At 37.8% G+C, this 26592-nt stretch overlaps 3 protein-coding genes across 4 annotated transcripts in view; 2 read left to right on the top strand and 1 right to left on the bottom strand.

Moving 5' to 3' along the window:
* Nucleotides 1-200: 200 nt before the first annotated feature.
* Nucleotides 201-26592, bottom strand: part of LOC134817294 (sphingomyelin phosphodiesterase 4-like) — a 71240-nt gene continuing 44848 nt past the window's right edge. For both annotated transcript variants that reach the window (XM_063826426.1, XM_063826428.1), the window contains 2 exons: nucleotides 872-1096; nucleotides 201-652 (listed from right to left, as the gene is read on the bottom strand). In XM_063826426.1, the coding sequence (XP_063682496.1) occupies nucleotides 455-652; nucleotides 872-1096 (423 nt within the window). In that variant the 3' untranslated portion in view covers nucleotides 201-454. The remainder of the gene's footprint in view (nucleotides 653-871; nucleotides 1097-26592) is intronic.
* On the top strand, nucleotides 5378-10024 carry LOC134817151 (uncharacterized). Its single transcript, XM_063826279.1, has 11 exons — nucleotides 5378-5486; nucleotides 5588-5737; nucleotides 6000-6068; nucleotides 6283-6366; nucleotides 6532-6762; nucleotides 6904-7110; nucleotides 7444-7737; nucleotides 8165-8311; nucleotides 8516-8743; nucleotides 8958-9164; nucleotides 9359-10024. Exons 1-11 carry the CDS (start codon nucleotides 5384-5386, stop codon nucleotides 9646-9648), a joined length of 2010 nt encoding a protein of 669 aa, XP_063682349.1. The 5' UTR covers nucleotides 5378-5383; the 3' UTR covers nucleotides 9649-10024.
* LOC134816791 (uncharacterized) lies at nucleotides 22418-26438 on the top strand. Its single transcript, XM_063825785.1, has 4 exons — nucleotides 22418-22520; nucleotides 22699-22833; nucleotides 23070-23171; nucleotides 24296-26438. Exons 1-4 carry the CDS (start codon nucleotides 22418-22420, stop codon nucleotides 24820-24822), a joined length of 867 nt encoding a protein of 288 aa, XP_063681855.1. The 3' UTR covers nucleotides 24823-26438.

Raw genomic sequence — 26592 nt, 5'->3', positions numbered from 1 at the left:
ATAACGAAGGTTGTACTATACTTGTGGGTTGGTCTTAGTTAAATTTATTTGTTGACAAATCGTCACGACAATTTACTGAAAACCTTTAATCTTTGTAAATTGAACATTCAAATTTAGTCAAATATTTCAATGGTCATGGTTTACTTTAAAATTTGATAAAAAGAACCCGTTAATTGTCATTGAAAAAGACAAAATTAAAATTAGATCAAGGACGCTCCCGAACGGTTAGAACCAAGTCTGAAACACATGGTCAGAACTCGTAAAAATCTAAATAAAAATCGGGGTATCAATAAATAAATAACCGGCAAATTCTCATAGTCATAAACTGTCTCCTCAGGTGCATTATCTCCTTAAAATAAAATAACCTTACCAAACACTTTCCATGCTTTGATACATGTCTAATACCTATTGAACTCCTTTGACAGCTCTCCTAAACTACTAAAATGATTTCAGGTCAAGAGGAGGTAACAATACTAGAGGCAAAAGCACACGCAGCCAGTGCAAGTCCCAGATAAGTGAAGATAAGGAGCGGATTAATGCCAGACATGTAAGATAGCAGGAAGATAAGGGCACTGTAGAATATAAAGCGATAAGAAGCCACTGGTCGCAGGTTCAGGAGTAAGGCTCCCTCCTCGGACACGTCTTCTTTTACCTGCAATTTAAGTTGGTTTATGCTGATTTTAACATTTGATATTATATATGCTTATAAACATTAAACGTGTTTATGATTTTTTTGGAACCAAGGAAAACTACCCTGATACATATGTAAAATTACCAAGTTACCAAATGTACCAATGTAAAATTACCAAAACATATTCTAAGATCACTCAAAAAATGGGCGTGGGTTTTTCAACAAATAACTAAAACTAACCTGAACAACAAGCGGTTTGAGAACACTCTGTATGGGACCTTTAGAGCCATGAACAACCCTCAACTGTCTAGCCACCTTACCAGACAAGGACAGGGACAGCTTGTAGAGGTAACGCACTAGATGGGGGTTCTCGTAGGAACATATGGGACGTAGTGCAGGGTTACACTCTGCTGTCACGTCTTTCAGATCTCGTTTCAGCGTCCCAGCTACCATCCTCTCCCGACCCTGAAAAAGGGCGTGGGTTAGTTACATTTTTATTGCTGGGTGGACTTTAATGCTGGTTGTATTGTGTCAAAATTAAATGTCAACTCTGAGCTGCTCAAACATTCCTCAAGCTCTGTTTGTTTTTTAAGTCGCGGCCTTTTAAACAGCCTCTATTACAAAATTGACTGGGCTATCATATGGAGGCTAAATAAATTGTACGAGTTTGTACTTATTTGGTATAACACGTGTATTTGTCACACTACATGCCGGGCCAGTATAATTAAACAACTATTTTATCCCATTTAAAAAAGATTTGGACAAAGAAAAAAGCGCCATCGATGAAAAATAACTAAAAGTAAATTTACTGATAATAAATCTGAATGTTCAATTGTACAAAACTTGAACAAATTGTTCAAAATTTAAATCAAATTCATCCAAAAGTAAATCAAGAAAATAAATAGAAACCTGGATAACAACCCGAACTCTAAGCCTAAACTTATGTGCATTTACTATTAGAAGAAATCTTAAAAGGAAGTTATTTTTTACAAAAAATTATTCAAATTTATTTTAAAAGCAGTTGATCACTACTGCATCGTAAAATATGCTGTAAGCAAACGATCAAATTGGGTGAAATTAAAAGACCCCGAGAATTTCTGCAAAATTCAGTAATATCCTGGGTCCTCATAGCCACAAACATCTTGTCTCCTAAGAGTTTGTCCAACATGCCCTTCTCTTTCTGGGTCTCTAAATTGAAAGTTTCAGGACATAGTTGGGAACACTTCGACAAATCATACCCATCTGTTTCCAAAACATAGTAGTGTTGAAAGGTACAAAACTCTCCTGATTCGTAAATACACCGTGACACAAACTTGGGGGTCAGCTCTGAAGTCCTGTGACAGTCGAGGTTGGTGGTGATGAAGTTGGAAATCGTTTCCTGATGTTTTGTAAAACTAACAGATTCGGATTCTGAAGATGACTGTGATCTCTCGCCGTAGCTTGTAGTGCTTAATTTCACAATGACAGGTGAGAACGAACAGTGTTGCTGCAAGAACAGTGGCCAGTCGGCCTCTGAATCAATAGACACCGAAACTGAAACGGCATCTTCTCCCTCGCTTTGTGAAGTCATCGGTACTCGCTTGGTAGCTTCATTTCTATCAGTTACTTTGATATTTCCCGGGAGATCCCGTTTAACAAGACTGGTTGGTTCGATCCCAAGTTTAAAGATGACATTCTCACTGGTCTTATCAAGGATGACAAACTGAATGTCATCTCTGGCATTGCTAATCAACTCCCAGAAATTCTTTCTATCGTTCACATCCGTTTCCCAGTCAAACCTCATCACCTTCATTTTCGACATTATCACCTACACAATAATTAAAGTGTTATGATACACCACAGAATAGGTATAGTAGTATAGTAACAGTAAACAGCGGTCATAATTTGGTTTCAGTCATCAGTAAAAATCTAACTTCAGATTTGGGACCTTCTTTTTCAGCCCAAAATCATTCAAAGAACTAAATCTCTCCCTGAAAATGCTACTGAAAGTTCGACATTTTCATCATTGAAATGAAAACAACGACTTAAACCAACTAACTAAAACATATTAACATAATATGGGAAACTTTTAATCGAACATGACTGGTAAATTTTCATTCGTTCTTAACTAGAATTTGCGGTTCTTATCGATCATATCGGACTGAAACCCTCCAAATTCCATAATACTACCACTTACCAGTGACAACCTCTAAAATGTAAAACAATTAAAACCTATCTAAGATGAAAATGCTACGTCACTCTAAATATGCAAAGCCATTTTAATTGGATCATAAAATGCCAATTAGGATTTGCAGAGGCTGTGAGAAACTTGATACTAGATGTAGAAGATTAATAGATCGAAAGAAATGTGATCGCAGGTTCTCGATCTCACCAACGAACATGGAACTTCAGATGAAAAGATAATTATTATTCCGCCGAATTCAATAAGATGTGTCGTAAAACATACCGTAAGATAAGCTAATTAATATTGAACCAGAATGATTCACTAGTACGTGATTATATGGCTGTGAGCACCACAGGAGATTCACAAAAAATGATCATTTGGTTTATTCAAGGCAAGCAAGCACCTGCACCCGACTATAAAATGTAAACATAAATTCTCTGCTGCAAGGAAGTGTAAAAATACACAGTCTTTGTAGAGTCTTGACCTCACGCCCACACACAGTGAGACAGTGTTTATAGTGCTCTGTGGTGGTAACATTGTGCTGGGCAATGTTATGAAGGGGGTAATTTCGTAGCACTTGGGCAGATGTCCGTGATGTCCCACATGTTCTATAATTTAATTAATTCAGGGTATTAATGTTCAGAGTATCAGGAACTCCGTAATATTGTACATCCTATTGGAACTATTTAGTCAGTGATGTGTTTATTGTGAAGCAGAATAGTTTCTGTACACACTGCATATTAACTATCACTGCTTTGTTCCTTCAGTACGTGCCAGGTCTACTGCAGTGTATAGTGTATAGTGTCTAGTGTATAGAGTGTACAATGTAAATAGTGTCTAGAGTTGGGTGGTATTAACCTCCCCTAATGTTATTAGACTATAAGAGTCAGCTCCATGATTATCAGTGTTCATCTAGTTGTGCTTCATATTGTGTTTCGTTGTAGTCTGTTGTCCTAAGATTGCTGATTCCGATGAGTTAAAGTTATGTTTAATGGAATTGCGGTCATTTTCCAATTTGCACCCCTTATTGAGATCTCACAGATCTTGTAAAATCGAATTATAGATTTTAAGGTTGGGGCATATAGTCTAGGGCCTGTCGTGATATCATGGATCGCTTAGGTTCCACCAGGATCTGGTAGTCCTCATAATTCTGCGCAAGTTGCTGGACCAGTATCTCAAATACACCTTGCTTACCTTTACAATCAAATATTCTACTTTATTTTCCATTTTCGGAAATAGAGACTTATAAAAATTGACTGATCAACATCTAGTACTTCAACTAAACCTTTAAACTAAATACCACAGCTAGCATTGGGGTGTAGACATCACATTATGTCAAGTCTCTCCATCTTCTCCACGCTGGAGGAGGTGATACCAGTATCGGACGAGGACCTCAGAGCTGGTATCAGATCATTGGCCCCTCAAATCGTAACAGGTATCAAACTAATGTGTATAAATAAAAATGATTTATATAGGTTATTGCAGGTGCATAATATGTGGCAATGAAATATGCTGGAATTGTCCGTGTTTTTTGTTTAACCGTGGCCTTAATTGATATGAAAATCCGACCTTTTATCTGTTCATTCTTGAAGTCACGTGTTTTTCGCATACGGAGATTGAAAAAATAGACATTAAACTCGTTTGTAATTTGATACCAAAGAATTTTGTCCCAACGAAACTGTACAGCCACACTTTGTGTAACATGATCAGTGGAGTGGGTTCCCAGGTGACACTTCCATCACCACTCAGTTTGTGAACGTTTAGTGTATGTTCAAATAAGTGCGGAAAACTTGTATTTCTGTTGCAAATCGCGAAAATCACGCAGTTACTGTAACTTACTGAATGTAACTTTAGCACCTAATTTGTCGTTGCACTGTACATCCTATCGAAGCCATTTAGACACAGATATCAAATATCACTGCTTTGTTCCTTCAGTACGTGCCGGGTCTACTGCAGTGTATAGTGTATAGTGTATAGAGTGTACAATGTAAATAGTGTCTAGAGTTGGGTGGTATAATCCTCCCCTACTGTTATTAGACTAAAAGCGTCAGCTCCATGATTATCAGTGTTCACTGTTCATTAAGCTGTGCTTCATATTGTGTTTCCGTTGTAGTCTGTTGTCCTAAGATTGCTAATTCCGATGAGTTAAAGTTGTGCTTAATGAATGACGCATGTACATTGTATATTGTACATTGATATTGTACATTGTATATTGATATTGTACATTGTATATTGATATTGTACAATGTACACAAGAAATTATGGCAATACGCAGAAACCTTGCATCGTGTATAATAATGTATATAAGCGTAAGGATGGGATTTGTGTATATAGCTTCGTTTAATTAAAGTAGCAGTAGTACATAGTAACCAACAAGGTATAATGTATGTCGTATACCACACTAAAGCTAACTGACTGGTAGTGGTACGATACATCGGGTGACAGGTATCTCATAATACAGTTACACCTTGCTTACCTCTGTAATGAACCGGTATCAAAGATTGTACTTTTGAACCGGTATCAAAGATTGTACTTTTGATCAACATTTAGTACTTAAACTAAACTTTTAATTAAATACCACAGTACATATGTCAAGTCTCTCCATCTTCTCCACGCTGGAGGAGGTGATACCAGTATCGGACGAGGACCTCAGAGCTGGTATCGGATCATTGGCCCCTCAAATCGTTACAGGTATCAAAATAACGTGTTTTTTACTTCTGATTTGTATTTGATCCTATTTAATTAAAGTATGCTGCCTGAATAGAAAAATATGCTGATAATCTTAATTCCAGAGTATGTGTTCTACCTGAGAAACGTAGAGAGAAAAAACCGAGCAGAAAAGGATGTAGCAGTGGCGGAAAAAGATGTAGCAGTCGCGGAGAATGTACGGTTAGAGAGAAAGTTGGAAACATTACAGAAGGAGATGGACAGGACCATGAAAAGTAAGTGTACCATATTGTACCATACTTCACATAAGAAATGTTTTCAATTCACGCGTCCTTTTTTCTCATTGTCGTTTAAGTATTTGATTGTTCTAAAATCAAAATAGTTGTTTTCATTTGTGGCTTGTGTCTTTGAATTAATTTCGTTTCAGATGCCAATTTCTAATGTAAAAAATAAATACATATTTTTTAAATAGTTCATTCCTTTTTAGTTTTTAGTTTGCCAATTTCTCCCCTTTTAAGTTGTAACCTGTTTTCTTAGTGCTAAATGATCATGATGTACCAGCCTGCGCTCCGCCCTTATACAACGCCTTACCCGACCTTCCAGCAGGTTAGTTGCTTTTCAAATCAAATTATGATACTTAGTTATAAAAAATAAATAAAGTTTTAAAAATATATAATTATGAATAGATTTTTCTAAATGTCGTGATAAAATGCTGGTGCTGATTTTGTTGCTGCATTATAACTAACGAAAATGCTAGTTTAAATTTTTGGCTCGTTTCTTACAATAGAATACCAATTGTTACATGCCCCCATCTTCTCAGTGCTGAACGTTGATGATACACTGGTACCCCTTGCCCCACCCCTATACAGCGTACCTCGCACCACCAGTACTGTTGGTGCTGCACGTAAGTTGCTTTCCGAATTTATGATCAAATTGTAATGATATGCAACAACAAAATGCCTCAGTTACCATTCAGGCTGCTGGTCCTGATTCTGAAAAATATGCTATTTTTATCGTGTCTTAATTTCTCTTGCCCAACATCTCTTCTCACCAACATTTCCCCGTCTAGCACAACGTTTACCACCACCAAATGAACAACATGGGTGTCTGATACAGGCAATAGATGGCCCTGCAGCTGGCTGCGCTCTGACTCACAACTCTGATAGGAGGAACAATTTCTCTTACTGGATTCACACTCAACAAACATGGCTAGTACAGAACTATGACAGGTGGCTAGTGACAAAATGTGAAGTCAACTCTCAGGATTGTTACAAAATCAAAGCTTTGGATAGTAGTGATGGTGAGCAAACACCGTGTAAACCAAGAATCAAATCATCACGAATTGAAGTGAGCTTTTCTCCAAGCTGAGAGTCTTTAAGCCATTATTTAGCACTAAGCTCATCGATTGGCATGGTACACTGATATAAAATTATCATCTTAGGTAGCGACCACGTGTTTACTGTTAAGCTAGAGAGCTGGAATTCACAGTATGCTGAAAAGAAAATATCTGGTGTAACCAGGATGAGGATCAAAGAGCAGCTATCAGAGACCGGGCCCTACAGATTGGGAGTAGACTTTGGATTCTGTGAGGGAAAGATTTGGGTAAACAAAGGCTGCAGAGCAGTGTTCGAGGTGACAACAAACCAGGGTTAGTTCTTGCTTTAATGTTGACACTTAACAAAACATTCACAAAGAACTATAAAAAGAACAGCTTTCAAATCACAAAACTTAGGGCAATTAAAGGAGTAATTGACTGGTTAACTCTTGTTATGTAAACTTCATGAGTCGAGGCTGACTGAGCAACAAGTTACCCGACTTGTGAAACTTCAGTATCTGAGCATCCAACACCAAGGTATCGTGGCAGGATGCATTAGGGTCTAGATTCTGGAATCGAACTCAAGACCTTCTGCAGAACTAACACGGTTTTATGAATTAGTCTACATTGCCGGGTTAGTTTTTCTTATAAAAAAACTCTATTCAGATCCCAACGCTGGTCGAATGTTAGTGGTACTAAATGATAAACACGGAGATGACGGTAGAGCACTAGTTCACGAAACCCCACATAGCAAAGCAAACGAGTGCTGGATGATCGAGTATATCAACGGAAGTAACAGGAGGTTAGGTTGCAGAATACGAAAAACTCAAGATATTCATATAAATAAATACCTCGTGTCTAGAAGACAGCGGGATGAGGGAACGTTTTGGGTCGACGTAACGGAAGATGTTGAAGATGCGACTTTGTGGCAGATTATTGACCAACAGTCAGAATCTTCTGGTATGTTTCATCCTTATTCAATCTTATTATTATTTCAAATTCAACTGAAAGTTTGGATGCAACTACTTTATGTCATATCTTATTCACGAGCAAAAAAATGGCTTACAGTTAACAGTTAACTGTAACCGAGGCTACTCTCTGGGAAAAACGCACTTGGGGCCTCCCATTAAATATTTTATTGTAAAATGACATATATCAATTAGAATCTGATGTTAGTACGTGACAATATGGTATTAAGTGAGTTGGTAAACCATGTGTTGACTGAAGAGTAAACATACAATAACTACCAGACATTTAACTGTTCACTTTGCCTGGGGTCCCACAACACGAAAACAGATCGGCCTCCTTGTTGAGCTCGTTCCTAACTTGTTAGGTTCGCTATGTTGCTGTTGTTGTTGTTCAGTTGTTGGTAACCTCATCTTCTCAGTGATAAATGCTCATGGTGCACCACCCTCTGATCCACCCTCTGCATCACCCTCTGCTCCACCCTCTGCATCACCTTCTGCTCCACTCCTATACGACATACCTCCCTACCTGCCCACTACCAGTACTGCTGGCGCAAGTTCTAGTTCGTGTAAGTAACTTTTCACCTTAAATTATAATATGCAAAAATAGGTGTCAACGTTATTCATTTTAAATGTTCTTGTTCTGTCTAGTAGCTAATGCCGTGTTTGCCAGTGTAGACTGCTGGATCTGTTTGAACGGTGAAGTATAAATCAGCCATAATTTATCATGTACTACATGTCTCCTCAGTCCTCACCAACATTTCCCCGTCTAGTTCAATGCTCAACTTCACCTGAACAACAAGGGTATGTGATACAAACAATAGACGGACCTGCAGCTGGCTGCACTCTGACTCACAACTCGGACGAAAGGAGCAAAGTTTCTTACTGGGTCCACACTCAACCACCATCTGCTCAAGGAAAATATGACCTTTGGAAAATAAAAAGATGTGAAGTTAATTCTCAGGATTGTTACAGAATCGAAGCTTTGGATAGTAGTGATGGTGAGCATATACGGTGTAAACCAAGATTAAAGATATATATTTTCTACCATCATGAATTGAACTGGGTGGATTTCGGCAATTTTGACAATGAAGGCTAAAATGGCACATCTTTGTGAGCTTTTGCCTTTTCTCCAACCGGAGATTAATTCACTATTTTGCACTTATTATGTTTTAATGATTGGCATGGTACACTGATATACAATTATCATCTTAGGTAGCGACCAACTGTTAACTGTCAAGCTAGAGAGCTGGAATTCACAGTATGCTGAAAAGAAAATATCTGGTGTAACCAGGATGAGAATCAAAGAGCAGCTGTCGGAGACCGGGCCCTACAGATTGGGAGTAGACTTTGGATTCTGTGAGGGAAAGATTTGGGTAAACAAAGGCTGCAGAGCAATCTTCGAGGTGACAACAAACCAGGGTTAGTTCTTGCTTTAATTACACCACTTTGCACAATATTTAACCTCGCCAGTCCATGTGCCACAGTATTGTGGTCAGCTGCAAGTCAAAACTTGAAATGAATCCCAGAACATACCTACTGCGCAACGTAACAGCCGCTTTTTGATGCACTGATCTTTATGCCCGGTTAAACTTCAACATGTTTATCTTTATCAGATCCCAACGCTGGTCGGATGTTAGTGGTACTCAATGATAGACACGGAGACGACGGTAGAGCAATAGTTCACGAAACCCCACATAGCAAAGCAAACGAGTGCTGGATGATCGAGTATATCGACAATGAAAACAAAAGTTTGGGGTGCAGAATACGAAAAACTCAAGATAGACAAAAAGATAAATACCTCGTATCGAGAAGACAGCGGGATGACGCAACGTTTTGGGTCGATGTAACGGAAGATGCTGCAGATGCGACTTTGTGGAAGATTGATCAACTTGGAACTTATTGAGACCATGCAGGTGACAAACACGTGATAATGAAACGCTAAAATAATATTAACTCTACTAGTGGCTAGTACTTAACCGTCTTTATGATTAAATGTTAATCTGGATATACAAAAACAAAATTGAGTATTTGGATTTTTATCAGCAAATATCTTATTGTACTGGTTGGGGAAATCCTTTGTAGGTTTGCAAAATTTACAATGTGAAGATGTTTTTACCAAGGTAAATTCTATTTGTAATGTACGAGGATTATGACTCCTCGGAGTCCATTTCATTTAAATTAATTCCTTCAATAATGTCCTCAATAAATGTATTTATTTGTATTTGTGAAAATAGTTTAAAACTTAACGTTGTGTGGATTTTGAAGAATATTCGACCTATAACACACCTTACATACCTCTATATTGATTACTGAACCAACAAATCAAATTAATATTTAATCGTTCTTTTTCGTTTAATATGGAAGCTTATAAAAATTAACTGAGCATATCAAAGCAACAATTCCAATTTTCACTACCATCAAACTACACTAAATACCACAGCTAGCACTGGGGTGTAATCACATATGTCAAGTCTCTCCATCTTCTCCACGCTGGAGGAGGTGATACCAGTATCGGACGGGGACCTCAGAGCTGGTATCGGATCATTGGCCCCTCAAATCGTTACATGTATCAAACTAATGTGTTGGTTTCTTCTTATTTGTTTTTAAATATTGGCCAGAATTCATTGCAGAAAAGGCAATTGATTACTCAATCTATGTTATAATATAATATATCTAATACTCGGTTAAAATCTCGGAGTCAATATATACTACATATTAAAAATGATTTGACTGAATAATTAATCCCAGAATACGTGTTCTACCTGAGAAACGTTAATAGTGAAATCCGAGCAGAAAAGGATGTAGCAGTGGCGGATAAAGATGTAGCAGTCGCGGAGAATGTACGGTTAGAGAGAAAGTTGGAAACATTACAGAAGGAGATGGACAGGAACAGGGGAGGTAAGTTAAAGATTGGAGGGGGAAACATTGAGTGTAGGATATTTTCCAGAAAAATGTGGTCGTGCAGTATTTTGGGAGGATTAAAGAGTAAAGACTTTTTGCTAGCTCAGTCCACCCCAACTATATCAAATATCAATATGTCTTTTACATGGTATATTGATTCTTATCTGCCTTATAATCCCATATTATCAGTGCTGAACGATCATGATGCATCACCCTCTGCTCCACCCCTATACGATGCTTTACCCGACCATCCCACTCCTAGCTTCTCGGGAGTCAGTTGTAATGCAGGTTATTTGCTTTTAAAATCAAATTATAGTCCAACCTTATACACGTCCCTCGCAATTCGGCTAAACCGACACATAGCAGGAGCTACATTAACATTGGGGCCGTCAAAAATAGAAGTATTTTTAATTTATCAGGCCCAACATCTCTTCTCAATACCATTCATTACTATTATTCTTGATCCAGCACAGAGTTCAACATCACCAAATGAACAACATGGGTGTGTGATACAGGCAATAGATGGCCCTGCTGCTGGCTGTGCTCTGACTCACAACTCTGATCCAAGGAACGAACAATCTTACTGGGTCCACACTCAACCAACAACTCCTCCATGGGGGCAGGACAAGTGGGATATAATATTGACTGAAGTTTATTGTCAGAAATGTTACAACATTAAAGCAACGACAAACCAGCAACAATCAGCAACAAAAATTCCAGGTTAGGTATCGCCTTTAATTCCGCCGTAAATAACCATAAGTCACTCCATGACTCCATATGTCGTATGGCATTGATTTGGGCAGCTGCATTAATAAGTCACAACCTAAGTACGTACCCTAACTAATCTATCCAGACCGTTTTTAACACCCTTAAAACAATGACAAAAAGTCTGTTATCTTTATCAGATCCCAACGTTGGTCGGATGTTAGTGGTTTTCGATGATAAACACGGAGATGACGGTAGGGCCTTAGTTCACGATACCCCACATAGCAAGGCAAACGAGTGCTGGATGATCGAGTATGTCAACAAGAAAAACAAATCTTTTGGCTGCAGACTGCGGAAACCCAAGATAGACATAAATATAAATACCTGGTATTGAGAAGACAGCGGGATGAGGCAACGTTTTGGGTCGACGTAACGAAAGATGTTGAAGATGCTACTAAGTGGCAGATAATCGGACAACAACCACTACCACTGCCTTTTGGTATGTTCGAATCTTATTAATATTGTGATGTTTAACTTCATCGGCTTTGATTTAAGCCTAATATAAAGTTAAAATAATTATATATTATTCTTTTGGTCGTGAGATCCAAAATAGGTTACAGTTTACCGTCGTTTTTGAGGGCAATAGAAACGGACTCAGGCCATTTGTACATTCAAAAAGAGTGATCATCTTCCTCCTCTATCTTGTTGAGTGTCCTGTATAGTGACCCCTCGCTTGAGTCGTTGTTCCATAAGGGTGACTTTTCTTAAAGACATTTTTCTCGGATATGACAAATAGATTGAGTTTCTATTGCCAGCTCAATAACCACGGCAAAGTTAAACTAGACACCCGCTATTTTCGGACTATGTAAATATGCATTATGCAAGCTAAATAAATACGACTATTGTTATAACTTGTAACATAATCATTTACAATTCAGGTGACTCGCAACAATCATCCTCTACTAATCGACCTGTCGACCAAATTGAAATTAACGCAGCCATGAAATGTCAACAGTACTTATACAAGATATTCAACCAAAAATATCACGGACCACTATTTCATTCAAACGATTTAGCTAAAGGAAAATATAAACTGGCTTTGGTAAACGAACGGTATGACCCGCATGACTACGAAGATGGCTCAGGCAAGGAGATAATGTCAGTATATGGACCACTATTAAGTAGACCAATATTTATAATAGGGAACAGTATCAGTACTTTGTTGTGTAATAAAAATATGGCTTCTTTTGCTGACAAGACTAGAGTAGAGTGGCTAATTAAAAAGATGAGTGACGGAGCCTATATGATAATCAATGCAAAAACGGGACAAGCATTAAAGTGTGACGACGCTAAGGATGAGAGAGGCAATCACCAAGTTCGGGCAATCGGACCAAGACCGAATGATGAAAATGATGGAAGCAATCGTTGGATTTTCCAATTAATGAAAAACCCGGTATAGTTACGAGGTTTAGTCACGAGGTTTAGTCGCGTGGTTTAGTTACGAGCTTTGGTTACGAGCTTTAGTCACGAGGTTTAGTCACGAGCTTTAGTCACGAGGTTTAGTCACGAGATTTAGTCACGAGGTTTAGTCAGGAGGTTTAGTCAGGAGGTTTAGTCAGGAGGTTTAGTCAGGAGGTTTAGTCACGGGGTTTAGTCAGGAGGTTTAGTTGCGAGCTTTAGTCACGAGGTTTAGTCACGAGGTTTAGTTACGAGGTTTAATCAGTTGTTGACAAAGTTCAGCCATCGAGAAGGACTGAATTTCTTACTTAACCAAAATTGGTTTGGTGAGTACTATACCGGAGTCAGGAATCAGCCTCATCAACTAAAGGAAATTAATAACATTCAGTATCAAATTAAACACACACTTATATAACAGTGTTAACTTGATATAAACAAAATTGTTCGTTACTCATTAATTTAAATTAGATTAAGTCTTTTATATCTAAGGCAAGCCATATTATCTTATAGCTAGATGTCTATGATATATTTCGCTTAGAATTTAGAGAATTGATATTTGATTTATAAATTGAAAGATTCTATGATTCCTCTTTGATTATTATAGTAATATTAATTGTACTTCAAATTGGATCGGTATTTAAATTATGTTATTTAAATATTTAAGTACACTTTTATCTATCATGCTATATTTAGAATGAAAACCATAATGTTAAATCTGTATTCAACTGGTTAAGTTTTAAGTAAAATTTGATTAATCTATGTAGTCATATATTTCATCAGACTAAAAAAACTAAAATTTGTACTCAATTTCAATGATAAACTGAACATTTTTTTTTTATAAATATCTACATTAAAAGGAACAGAGGCTTATAAAGATTAACTGCGCATATCAAAGTAACAATTCCAATTTTCACTACCATCAAACTAAACTAAATACCACGGCTAGCATTGGGGTGTAATCACATATTATGTCAAGTCTCTCCATCTTTTCCACGCTGGAGGAGGTGATACCAGTATCGGACGAGGACCTCAGAGCTGGTATCGAATCATTGGCCCCTCAAATCGTTACAGGTATCAAAATAATGTGTTGTTTGCTTCTTATTTGTTTTTGAGTATTGGCCAGAATTCATGGCAGACAAAGCAGTTGATTACTGAATATGCGATATCTAATACTCGGTTAAAAATCCCGATTTCCGAAGTCAATCTATACTACATATTAAAAATGAATTGTCTGAATGATTAATCCCAGAATACGTGTTCTACCTGAGAAACGTAAATAGAGAAATCCGAACGGATAAGGATGTAGCAGTGGCGGATAAAGATGTAGCAGTCGTGGAGAATGTACGGTTAGAGAGAAAGTTGGAAACATTACAGAAGGAGATGGACAGGAACAGGGGAGGTAAGTTAAAGATTGAAACATTTGAGTGTGCGACATTTTCCAGAAAAATGTGGTCGTGCAGTATTTTGGGAAGATAGAATGTAGAAGAGTGAAGACCTTTTGCTAACTTGGTCCACCCTAGCTAATTCAATATGTCTTTTACATGGTATATTGATTCTTACCTGTCTTATAACCTTATATTATCAGTAATATACGATCTTGATGCACCTGCACCGCCCTCTGCTCCACCCCAATACGATGCTTTACCCGACCTTCCCACTCCTAGCTTCTCAGGAGTCAGTTGTAGTGCAGGTAATTTGCTTTTAAAATCAATTTATAGTCCAACCTTATACAACATCCCTCGCAATTCGGCATACATTGACATTGGGGGCGTCAAAAATAATAGTCTTATTATTTTATCAGGCCCAACATTTCTTCTCACTACCATTTCTATCTATCAATCTTGATCTAGCACAGAGTTCAACATCACCAAATGAACAACATGGGTGTTTGATACAGGCAATAGATGGCCCTGCAGCTGGCTGCGCTCTGACTCACAACTCTGATCCAAAGAACGAACAATCTTACTGGGTCCGTTTTTAACACCCTTAAAACAATGACCAAAATTCTGTTATCTTTATCAGATACCAATATTGTTCGGATGTTACTGGTTTTCGATGATAAACACGGAGATGACGGTAGGGCCTTAATTCACGATACCCCACATAGCAAGGCAAACGAGTGCTGGATGATCGAGTATGTCAACAAGAAAAACAAATCTTTTGGCTGCAGACTGCGGAAAACTCAAGATAGACATAAAGATAAATACCTGGTATCGAGAAGGCAGCGGGATGAGGCAACGTTTTGGGTCGACGTAACGAAAGATGTTGAAGATGCTACTAAGTGGCAGATAATCGGACAACAGCCACTACCACTGCCTTTTAATTTATTCCGTTTAACTTTATCAACTATACTTTCAGCTTAACTTTAACAATTTTACTTTTAGTTTAACTTAATCAACTTTGCTTTTAGCTTCACTTTATCAACTTTACTTTTAGTTTAACTTTATCAACTTTACTTTTAGCTGAACTTTATCAACTTTACTTTTAGCTGAACTTTATCAACTTTACTTTTAGCTTAACTTTATCAACTTTGCTTTTAGCTTAACTTAATCAACTTTGCTTTAAGCTTAACTTTATCAACTTTACTTTTAGCTTAACTTTATCAACTTTGCTTCTGCTTAAAATTAACTTTTAAATAATTGGACAACAATTATTCTTTTACTCGTGAGAACCAAAAAAAAGTGATCAATAATCATGCACTGAAACACGTTCATTGTTAGTTCCAAAAAGCAACAGTACTATTTGTAGAACGTATGAAGTCTCTAAATATATAAACAGTCTTACAATAAGTTAGTGACTGCGTTTTATAATAAGTAAGTGACTTGAAAGTGAGCGAGCAGGACATACAATTTTGAAGAGTGCAATGCGAGAGATGCATATTATTTGTATGCTTTTTAAATTCAGATGTGCGCCAATTTAATTCCAATTGATTTACTTAGTCCCAGTATATTATCGAGTATATTATTAAAGCTCAGCCTTTCGTTTTCTTCACCCTTTATTTAGCCTGGAACTTGAGTAATAGTGATGTTATATTGTTCTTATAGATCTTAATTTTTAAAACTCATTGCAGGAGTTCTATGTAATCTTCTTCTTCTTCTTCAATCTCATTTTCCTCATCTGTTTTATTGAGGGCTCTATGTAATGATCCCTTTTCTTCATATTCGCAGTAACAGGTATACAAGGTATACATCAATACAATTACCTAGTGTCTAGAAGGCAGCGTGATGAGACAACATTTTGGGTCAACGTAACGGAGAATTATAAAAAAGCAACAACTTGGAGGATACTTGTACAACAGTCAGAACCATGTGGTATGTTCCATTCTTATTAGAAATTACGTTTTTCAAACTTTGAAAAGGTATATCAAGAATAATTAACAATGATTGTACAATATGGCACTAACAAGGATTTGGTAAAAATGATTAAACTTCAAATCTGTTAAGCTGTTTGAGACAAGTATGGAGCACCATTACAAATTTTACCTGCAACACTTTAGTATCGTACACTGGGAGGTGACTGGTCCCTGCTTAATCCTGACATGTGTTTATACGCTAAGTGAACACTGATTGCAGGGAGTTCTATGTAATCTTCTTCTTCTTCGATCTCATCTTCCTCCTATATCTTGTTGAGGAATGAGGGCCCTGTATATTGACCCATCCTTTGAGGCGTTGTTCCCTGTGGTTCGTGGATGACTCCACTTTAGCAGCTTGTAAATAAAAGGGTGATTTTTCTCGGATATGACAAACTTACAAAACCTTGGACATAGAATAAGATATATCATTGGGATGAGGATGCTTCCAAAGCAGAAGAACACGTTCGCAAACTGAGCTGTGTCTTTACCCACCGCGTCCAACAGCTTCTCCTCGCTTGTCATGGCAATCATAGAGCAAACGATGTAGGGCAGGACACTGAGCAAGTACATGGAACTGAGAGCAACAGTGGTCCAGTGTCTCCGACACCCCATCTGTTTCACCCTTTCTTCCGCTTTTATTCGTGACACCGTTATTGCCAGTCTGAACATGAAGTTCTGGAAGCAACCTCCTCAACCAGCACTGTACAAGTAAGGATTCTTCGTCTTGAGGACTACCGAGGAAACTTGCGGCAATGCCGCGCTAATCCAGGCCCGAAGAGCTATCTTCTTGCTTAGTGACACAGATATAGCCACCCTGACGTTGCTATACCTTGCTACAGCACTGTCGAACACTAGCAGTAGAATATGGAGCAAGTAGACACTGTTCAAGTAGAGTGACAGGACCCCCATCCATAGACACTTAGACAGGGAACAGCATGAAGTTCCCAAGTGTTCGCCACCACCGAGTACGCTATCATCGAGTGAATGTGATGCGGTAAGAATAGGTGGTTAAAGCTGAGGGAGACACAGAATACAAATGTGAAGTTATCCACTTCTTTCCATCTCTCCAAGATGGCGCTGATAATGACGGCTATGTTTGAAATTGCAGAGAATATTGTGAGAGTCATGAAGAGTAGGCAGAGTCCGGTAGATTCGGCCACACTTCTGTGCGTATCCTCGCTGAAGCTTGCCTCCATATCTCCTACATCCAACAGGAACAATTTCATGTCTTTTAAATATCAATGGCACTATTTTCGTAACGTTAAAACTAAATGCAGCTATTTTCGCAGTTATGAATTGTAGCACACACATAAATCCACGTTAAACTATCTTCATTATAGGATTTAAACAATATTTACATTTCAGGTGACTTGTAGTAAGGGGAAAAGTGGCATTCCGTTGGATTCGAATGTTCACAAGGATTTCTCAACGGAATATGGTAGTTAGGACCCCTACGAACATAATTAGACTTGTTGCCAATTTTGTATCTCAACGGAAACACCACTTTTACCACTTTTTACCACCTTTGTACCACCTTTCTGGTTTGCCAAATATCTTTAGTTGTGAACATCATAGAAGGCTGCAAATTAACATAGAATGTTTATCTTATCAAGGAGTAAAACTTTTGTATCAAAAGTTTTTACATCGGACAATCAGCTAATTGGATAATTACCAATTAGTTAGCTTAATGAACACTTTTGCAGGTACCACCCGTATTCACACTCAGACCTGAGTTTAGTCATTTTCCGATACGAGATTGGGGACGGGTTCTATAAACAAACAAACAATTACCAATTAGTTAATCACCAAAAAAAGTGAAAATTTTTTATTGGCTTAAAATGATTGAAATCGTTTGAAACACGGAAAAATGTAGTTTTTAGAAAAACTTCAAAAATTTTTCACTTAAAATTTTTTTTTCGAGACTTGAAAAAAAGTTTGAAAATTTGAAAATATTTTTTTCCGCCAAAAGTGATCGAATTGCATGAAACGTGGATAAAAATGCCTTGCAGAAAAATTTCGAAGATTTTTAGATTGAGGAATACTAAAATCATCAATATTTGAAGTTGGAGTTCAGTAAATCTCGACATATTTTAGTAATTAGGAATAGCTTAGCGGAAAGGGCTGGACCTGAAAAAGGTTAACCACACAATATTAGAGTTTCGTAACTTATTACAATACAGCTTTATCAAATTCCACATAAAGAAACAGCACAAAAGGACCATTTAAGATCGAACCGATTTTACCTGCTGTACTATCATTTTATTGATTTCAATGATCAAAACCTCTGTCAATCTTGCCAATCTATACCAGGTATCTGAATGTACCGGACCTCTTATTTACCTCTATAATTAGACCCAGTTGTGCAAGAAATGCGATTTCTCACAGGGGTTTCTTTAAACTGTGCACTTTTTGTCACTCTCGCAACTCGCAAGAGGCCTGGTATTATAGGGGGGGTATAGGAAGCGAGTGTAAATATACCTTCCATCATCCATTGTGGCTTTTTTGTATTGTGAATGCGCATGCCGCTTCGTTTGCTATGCCATATACCTCGAATAACCCCCATATGTCATTGCCAGGGTCGGGATAGAGCTGGAGATAGCATTGAAAAGTTGCTAGAAACAGCTAGATTTAGAGTAAACTGGTGGTAGCTGGGTGGTGCTAGCATGGATGTAGCAGAACGTAGCTACACGGGGTTTCATTGGAGTTGGTTATTTTAATGGCCAAAGAGTGCCGGAACTAAAGTTACTTAAGATTGCAGTTTAGGGGTAGTGTAAACCACGGTGTAGTCAGGGACACAGAGCTACAGAGCAGGAGTACTGCAAAAGAACAGTGCAAGTGATACAGTCTGCAACAGTAAAACTCCGAAGAAGGAGATAAGATTGTGGCTGCAGAGGAGGAGAGTAGCTGGAACCTGATTGTGTTTGTGTTGAAAGAAGAGGAGGAAGAAGAGTTTCCTGCTCTGGTAACTGTATTTTTGGAAGAGGTGGGGTGAGAACTTATTTTCAAGCGACAAGGGTGGGCTGGAAGCAACCAGGTACAGCTATCCGACCTATTAAGATCACCGTCCTGAGCTTAACAGCATTTCATCAGAATCTTATGAAAACAGAGAGACTGACCCACCCTTTTTAGATCCAACGAAACCCTTTATATAAATCGACTTTCCTGCATGAATTACTTCATGGTATCTTCTTATCAAGGCTACAGACCTTGCCGTACCGGATTTATTGATCAAAGTGAGTCTCTTTAGCCCTCTTCTTCTTTAGAGTTTTAGGTTAGTGATCAAACTCTTCGCTACTCGCTCTTCACTGGATCTATCAGGACAGATTCACATCTTTTTAGGTCTCAACCAGCCTTAGTTTTCCTGTTTTCATCATGTAGAACGTTCTGCTACCTCCATTTTAGCACCACCCAGCTTCCATCAGTTCACTCTAAGTCTAGCTTCGTCGGCGTTTTACTGTTGCAGACTGTATCACTTGCACTGTTCTATTGCAGTACTCCTGCACTGTAGCTCTGTGTCCCTGACTACACCGTGGTTTACACTGCCCCTAAACTGCAATCTTAAGTAACTTTAGTTCCGGCACTCTTTGGCCATTAAAATAACCAACTCCAATGAAACCCCGTGTAGCTACGTTCTGCTACATCCATGCTAGCACCACCCAGCTACCACCAGTTTACTCTAAATCTAGCTGTTTCTAGCAACTTTTCAATGCTATCTCCAGCTCTATCCCGACCCTGGCAATGACATATGGGGGTTATTCGAGGTATATGGCATAGCAAACGAAGCGGCATGCGCATTCACAATACAAAAAAGCCACAATGGATGATGGAAGGTATATTTACACTCGCTTCCTATACCCCCCCTATAATACCAGGCCTCTTGCGAGTTGCGAGAGTGATAAAAAGTGCACAGTTTAAAGAAACCCCTGTGAGAAATCGCATTTCTTGCACAACTGGGTCTAATTATAGAGGTAAATAAGAGGTCCGGTACATTCAGATACCCGGTATAGATTGGCAAGATTGACAGAGGTTTTGATCATTGAAATCAATAAAATGATAGTACAGCAGGTAAAATCGGTTCGATCTTAAATGGTCCTTTTGTGCTGTTTCTTTATGTGGAATTTGATAAAGCTGTATTGTAATTAGTTACGAAACTCTAATATTGTGTGGTTAACCTTTTTCAGGTCCAGCCCTTTCCGCTAAGCTATTCCTAATTACTAAAATATGTCGAGATTTACTGAACTCCAACTTCAAATATTGATGATTTTAGTATTCCTCAATCTAAAAATCTTCGAAATTTTTCTGCAAGGCATTTTTATCCACGTTTCATGCAATTCGATCACTTTTGGCGGAAAAAATATTTTCAAATTTTCAAACTTTTTTTCAAGTCTCGAAAAAAAAATTTTAAGTGAAAAATGTTTGAAGTTTTTCTAAAAACTACATTTCTCCGTGTTTCAAACGATTTCAATCATTTTAAGCCAATAAAAAATTTTCACTTTTTTTGGTGATTAACTAATTGGTAATTATCCAATTAGCTGATTGTCCGATGTAAAAACTTTTGATACAAAAGTTTTACTCCTTGATAAGATAAACATTCTAGGTTAATTTTCAGCCTTCTACGACGTTCACAACTAAAGATATTTGGCAAACCAGAAAAGTGGTACAAAGGTGGTAAAAAGTGGTAAAAGTGGTGTTTCTGTTGAGATACAAAATTGGCAACAAGTCTAATTATGTTCGTAGGGGTCCTAACTACCATATTCCGTTGAGAAATCCTTGTGAACATTCAAATCCAACGGAACCCTTAAATCGACCACTTTTCCCCTTACTATGCAGCCATCACCCTTGAATACTCAACTTTTTGCACCAGCAGAATTTAGCGGACACGAAATTAATGGACATTGGGGAACTTCGAAGATATTCAACAAAAAATGGGGCGGACCGTTATTTCCTGGAAGTGATTTAGTTGATAATATACATAAGATGGCTTTGGTAAATAAACATAAGTTGGCTTTGGTAAATGAAGATCATGACTACGAAGATGGCACAGAGATAGCGTTCATTAGGGGGCCAGGACGAGATGACGGAGCTCATTTGATTGAGCAGGGCACCAAAGTGCTGTTTTGTTATAAACTGGATAAAGGTGAAAATTATATGGCTTTATTTAGACCAAATTCAACTGGTAAGTCTAAGGAACGGTGGGAAATTAAAGAGCACAGCGACGGATACTATATGATAATCAACCAAAAGACGGGTCAACAATTATACTGTGACGACGCTAAGGACGGGAGAGGCAATCACAAAATTCTGGTCGGATCCAACTATTTAGATGATGATAGCGGGCTTTGGGAACTCCAAAGAATCATAAAATCCGACTCATAACCCAATCAGTTGTTGACCAATCTTAACCGGCGAATAGGACTGAATTTGATTTAAATCTTGTTTAAAACCTGATGAACTATCTTGCAGTTTTAGATTAGTTTTATTTAATTGGTTTGGGAGAGCTACCCGGAGGCAGGACTAAACGACTCGAAGGATTTAACAACATCCAATATCAAAAATACACAGACAAGTCACTGTTCTCATCTGAAACTATGCTTGGTGTAGCTCGTTGGGATAGTATAGGAATTCTATTTCCTATAGGTAGGAATGAGGTAGTTGTCTGTTCACAGATCGCCCTCTAAACTTACAAGGAAATATTTCCTGTAGATCCTTGGTATATAAGCAACATTTGACAAAGCATAGTGTGGTCGTGTGGAGTGAGCTATATGGATGTCCTTGCTGTACGGCAGTGTTAAACAAGGAACTGAAACCGAGGGGTTCCGTTCAGCCCTTCACACTTTGTTTCTGTCTAGTTCTAATGTACCGTCACAATAGTGACTTTAATATATAATATCATGATAATTTTAACGCAGGATATATTAAATTAAGAACATAAATGCTAATTATTATTTATATATCATAATAAAATGTAGTTTTTATATCTTATGCGAATATTTTCACTAACAGCTAAATGTCTTCGGTATAAATAATTATGAATACATAATTAAAAATAATAGATAAGTACCTATGAAAATTTGATTTGATTATTGTAAGAAGCAGCCAAAACCAACGACATCATAATGCAGGGAAATCTACGTAATCCTCTTCTTTCTTGTTAAGGACCCTGTATACTGATTACTGAACACCTTTTAAGGAACCTCATATTCTCTATCAAACTGAACTAAAAACCACAGTTAGGATTATAGTGTAGACATCGCATATGACAAGTCTCTCCATCTTATCCACGCTGGAGGAGGTGATACCAGTATCGGACGAGGACCTCAGAGCTGGTATCGGATCATTGGCCCCTCAAATTGTTACAGGTATCAAAATAAGGTGTTGTTTTCTTCTTATTTGTTTTTGAGTATTAACCAGAATTCGTTGCAGACTAAGCAGTTGATTACTGAATATGCGATATCTAATACTCGGTTAAAAATCCCGATTCCCGAAGTCAATCTATACTACATATTAAAAATGAATTGACTGAATAATTAATCCCAGAATACGTGTTCTACCTGAGAAATGTAGAGAGAGAAATCCGATCGGATAAGGATGTAGCAGTAGTGGAGAATGTACGGCTAAAAAGAGAGTTCGAAACATTACAGAACGAACTAGACAGGAACAGGACCAGGGGAAGTAAGTATATGATTATGATTAGAGGGGGGGGGGGAGGGGGAGGGGGGGGGGGGGGGGGGCTTGAAACATTCGAGTGTAGGATATTAATATGAAAAATATGGCAGTGCAGTATTTTGGGAAGATAAAAGAGTGAAGACTTTTTGATAGCTCAGTCCACCCCAACTCCCCCTACTATATCAATATGTCTTTTACATGGTATATTGATTGTTACCTGTCTTATAACCCCATATTATCAGAGCTAAACTATGATGCACCTGCACCGCCCTCTGCTCCACCCCAATACGATGCTTTACCCGACCATTCCACTCCTAGCTGCTCGGGACTCAGTTTAAGTGCAGGTAATTTGCTTCTAAAATCAATTCATAGTCCAACTTTATACAAACACATAGCAGGACCTACATTAAGTTTAACATTGGGGCCGTCAAAAATAGAAGTATTTTTAATATATCAGGCCCAACATCTCTTCTACGTCCGCTATTTTCGCAACGTAAGGACTATATAAATATGCAAGCTACCTTATAGTTATCGGACCTTATTTGGACGGACATTACTTGAACGCTGGAGGCCCTAGCGTTCATCTTAAGTTCAAATAAAGTCCGTTCAATTAATGTCCGTCCAAGTTAAAGTCCGTTGAAATTTTTTCAAAAATTTTTCCATTTCGAACTTTTTGTCCAGAATATGACAACTTTGAGAACTTTATTGTGCCGTAAGTTAACGATGGAAAGGTTCTCCTTGGTCTGCCGGAGGCACAGAAAATTCTACTAGTATATGATGTTTTCAAGGGTTACTTGGCGGAAAAAAGTCAACGAAATTATGGCACTCAACAATATAGTTCATGAACTAGTCCCCGCCAACATGACAAACTTGTTCCAGCCTCTAGATATTACGGTAAAATCGTGTTTCCAAGGACATTGTCCGACGTTGTTATATTATAGTTCATATTACTCAGGGGAGGTAATGGAACAGTGCTAGGAAAGCTCCACGTGATGTTAAGGTTAACCTTAAGTTGTCTAAGATAAAACCACTTCACGCCGAATGGTTTGTAAAAGTTAACACTGAAATGCAGGACCGGGGTAGTTTGATAAAAAAGGTTTCCATATAGCTAGAAATCACTGATGCTTTAAGCATGGACTGTTTCATGCACGAAAACCCATTTGATGAAGATGATATGTGATATTAGACACTGATCATGTACACATATTTTAACATTTTTACTGCTCAATGACTGCTTTTCTTACTTACTGTAGAAAAAATGGATTTAAAAATCATTTGCTGAAATTTAAAAAACGTCAAAAAATTGAAAAAAATTCGGATTTTTGATGGTTTTGAATGCCTTCGAGCGTTCATATTAATGTCCGTTCATAATTATGTCCGTTCATGTAATGTCCGTCCAAATAAGGTCCGATAAGGTAAATAAATACGACTATTGTTGTAACTTGTAACATAATTATTTACAATTCAGGTGACTCGCAACCATCATCCTCTACTAATCGACCTGTTGTCCAAATAGAAATTAGCAGCATAATTATGAAATGGGATGTTTACATTTACAAGATATTCAACCAAAAATATCATGGACCGCTATTTTCTGCAAACGATTTAGCTAAAGGAAAATATAAACTGGCTTTGGTAAACGAACGGTATGACTATGAAGATGGAGGCAAGGAGATAATGTCATTATGGGGACCACGAGTGAATGAACCTCAACCAATATTCAATATAATGAGCGAGTTTGGTACTTTGTTTTGTGATAAAAATATTGCTTCTTTTGCTGAAAAGAAAAAAGTAGATTGGGTAATTAAAAAGATGAGCGACGGAGCCTATATGATATACAATTGGAAAACGGGACAAGCATTAAAGTGTGACGACGCTAAAGATGACAGAGGCAATCACCAAGTTCGGGCAATCAAACCAAGACCGAATGATAAAAAAGATGGAAGCAATCGTTGGATTTTACAATTAATGAAAAACCCGATTAACCCGGTTTAGTCAGGAGGTTTAGCCAGGAGGTTTAGTCAGGCGGTTAAGTCACGAGGTTAAGTCACGAGGTTTAGTCACGAGGTTTAGTCACGAGGTTTAGTCACGAGGTTTAGTCAGGCGGTTAAGTCACGAGGTTTAGTCAGGAGATTTAGTCAGGAGGTTAAGTCACGAGGTTTAGTCAGGAGGTTTAGTCACGAGGTTAAGTCACGAGGTTAAGTCACGAGGTTTAGTCAGGAGATTTAGTCAGGAGGTTAAGTCACGAAGTTTAGTCACGAGGTTTAGTCACGAGGTTTAATCAGGCAGTTAAGTCACGAGGTTTAGTCAGGAGATTTAGTCAGGAGGTGAAGTCACGAGGTTTAGTCACGAGGTTTAGTCACGAGGTTTAGTCACGAGGTTTAGTCAGGAGATTTAGTCAGGAGGTTAAGTCACGAAGTTTAGTCACGAGGTTTAGTCACGAGGTTTAATCAGGCAGTTAAGTCACGAGGTTTAGTCAGGAGATTTAGTCAGGAGGTGAAGTCACGAGGTTTAGTCACGAGGTTTAGTCACGAGGTTTAGTCACGAGGTTTAGTCACGATCTTTATCAGATCCCAACACTGGTCGGATGTTAGTGGTACTAAATGATAAACATGGAGACGACGGTAGAGCACTAGTTCACGAAACTCCACATAGCAAAGCAAACGAGTGCTGGATGATCGAGTATATCGACAATGAAAACAAAAGTTTGGGGTGCAGAATACGAAAAACTCAAGATAGACATAAAGATAAATACCTCGTATCGAGAAGGCAGCGGGATGAGGCAACGTTTTGGGTCGACGTAACGAAAGATGTTGCAGATGCGACTTTGTGGAAGATTGATAAACTTAGAACTTATTACGACCATGAAGGCGAAAAACACGTGATAATGAAACGCTAAAATAATATTAACTCTAGTGGCTAGTACTTAACCGTCTTTCTGATTAAATGTTAGTCTGGATATCCAAAAACAAAATTGAAGGCTGAATATTTGGATTTTTATCAGCAAATATCTTATTGTACTGGTTGGGGAAATTCTTTGTAGGTTTGCAAAATTTACAATGTGTTGTCTGTATTTCTCATTTCTCATTTTAGTGCATATCATCACATCATGAATTTCACTTTATTATATGATTTGATTGCTTTTGATATTTTTGTGTGATTCTATTTGAAATTCTATTTAAAATTCAAGATTTTCGTTGGCCCATACTTGTGCAGGAGGTGCATTTTGCCCTCAACATCTGTGTTTTGGTGACCTTCAGGTCCTTTGATTACATACATTTTGTCCTAGAAAATCTGATTTTATCGGAGTCTTATACTTTTGAGAAGATTTAATGTTGTTCATTGTGTAAATTTGTATGTAATTGATTGATTTGAAAGATTTCAATAAAAAAAAGATGTTTTTACCAAGGTAGATTCTATTTGTAATGTATGATCATTGATCCTGTTGATAATAATATCTAATCAACACTTAAATATGATACAAGAGGAACACCATCTTAGGACGGGACGAGAATTATAACTCCTCGGAGTCCATTTAGTTTAAATTAATTCCTTCAATAACGTCCTCAATAAATGGATTTATTTGTATTTGTGAAAATAGTTTAAAACTAAAAACTGAACGTTGTGTGGATTTTGTAGAATATTCGACCTATAACACACCTTACATACCTCCATACTGATTCCTGAACCAACAAATCAAATTTATATTTAATCATTCTTTTTCGTTTAATATAGAAGCTTATAAAGCAACAATTCCAATTTTTA

The sequence above is a fragment of the Bolinopsis microptera genome, chromosome 6 (genome assembly GCF_026151205.1).
Source record: "Bolinopsis microptera isolate Bmic1 chromosome 6, MBARI_Bmic_1.0, whole genome shotgun sequence".
NCBI classification, from domain to species: Eukaryota; Metazoa; Ctenophora; class Tentaculata; order Lobata; family Bolinopsidae; genus Bolinopsis; species Bolinopsis microptera.
This window is presented reverse-complemented; position numbering and strand designations above follow the sequence as displayed.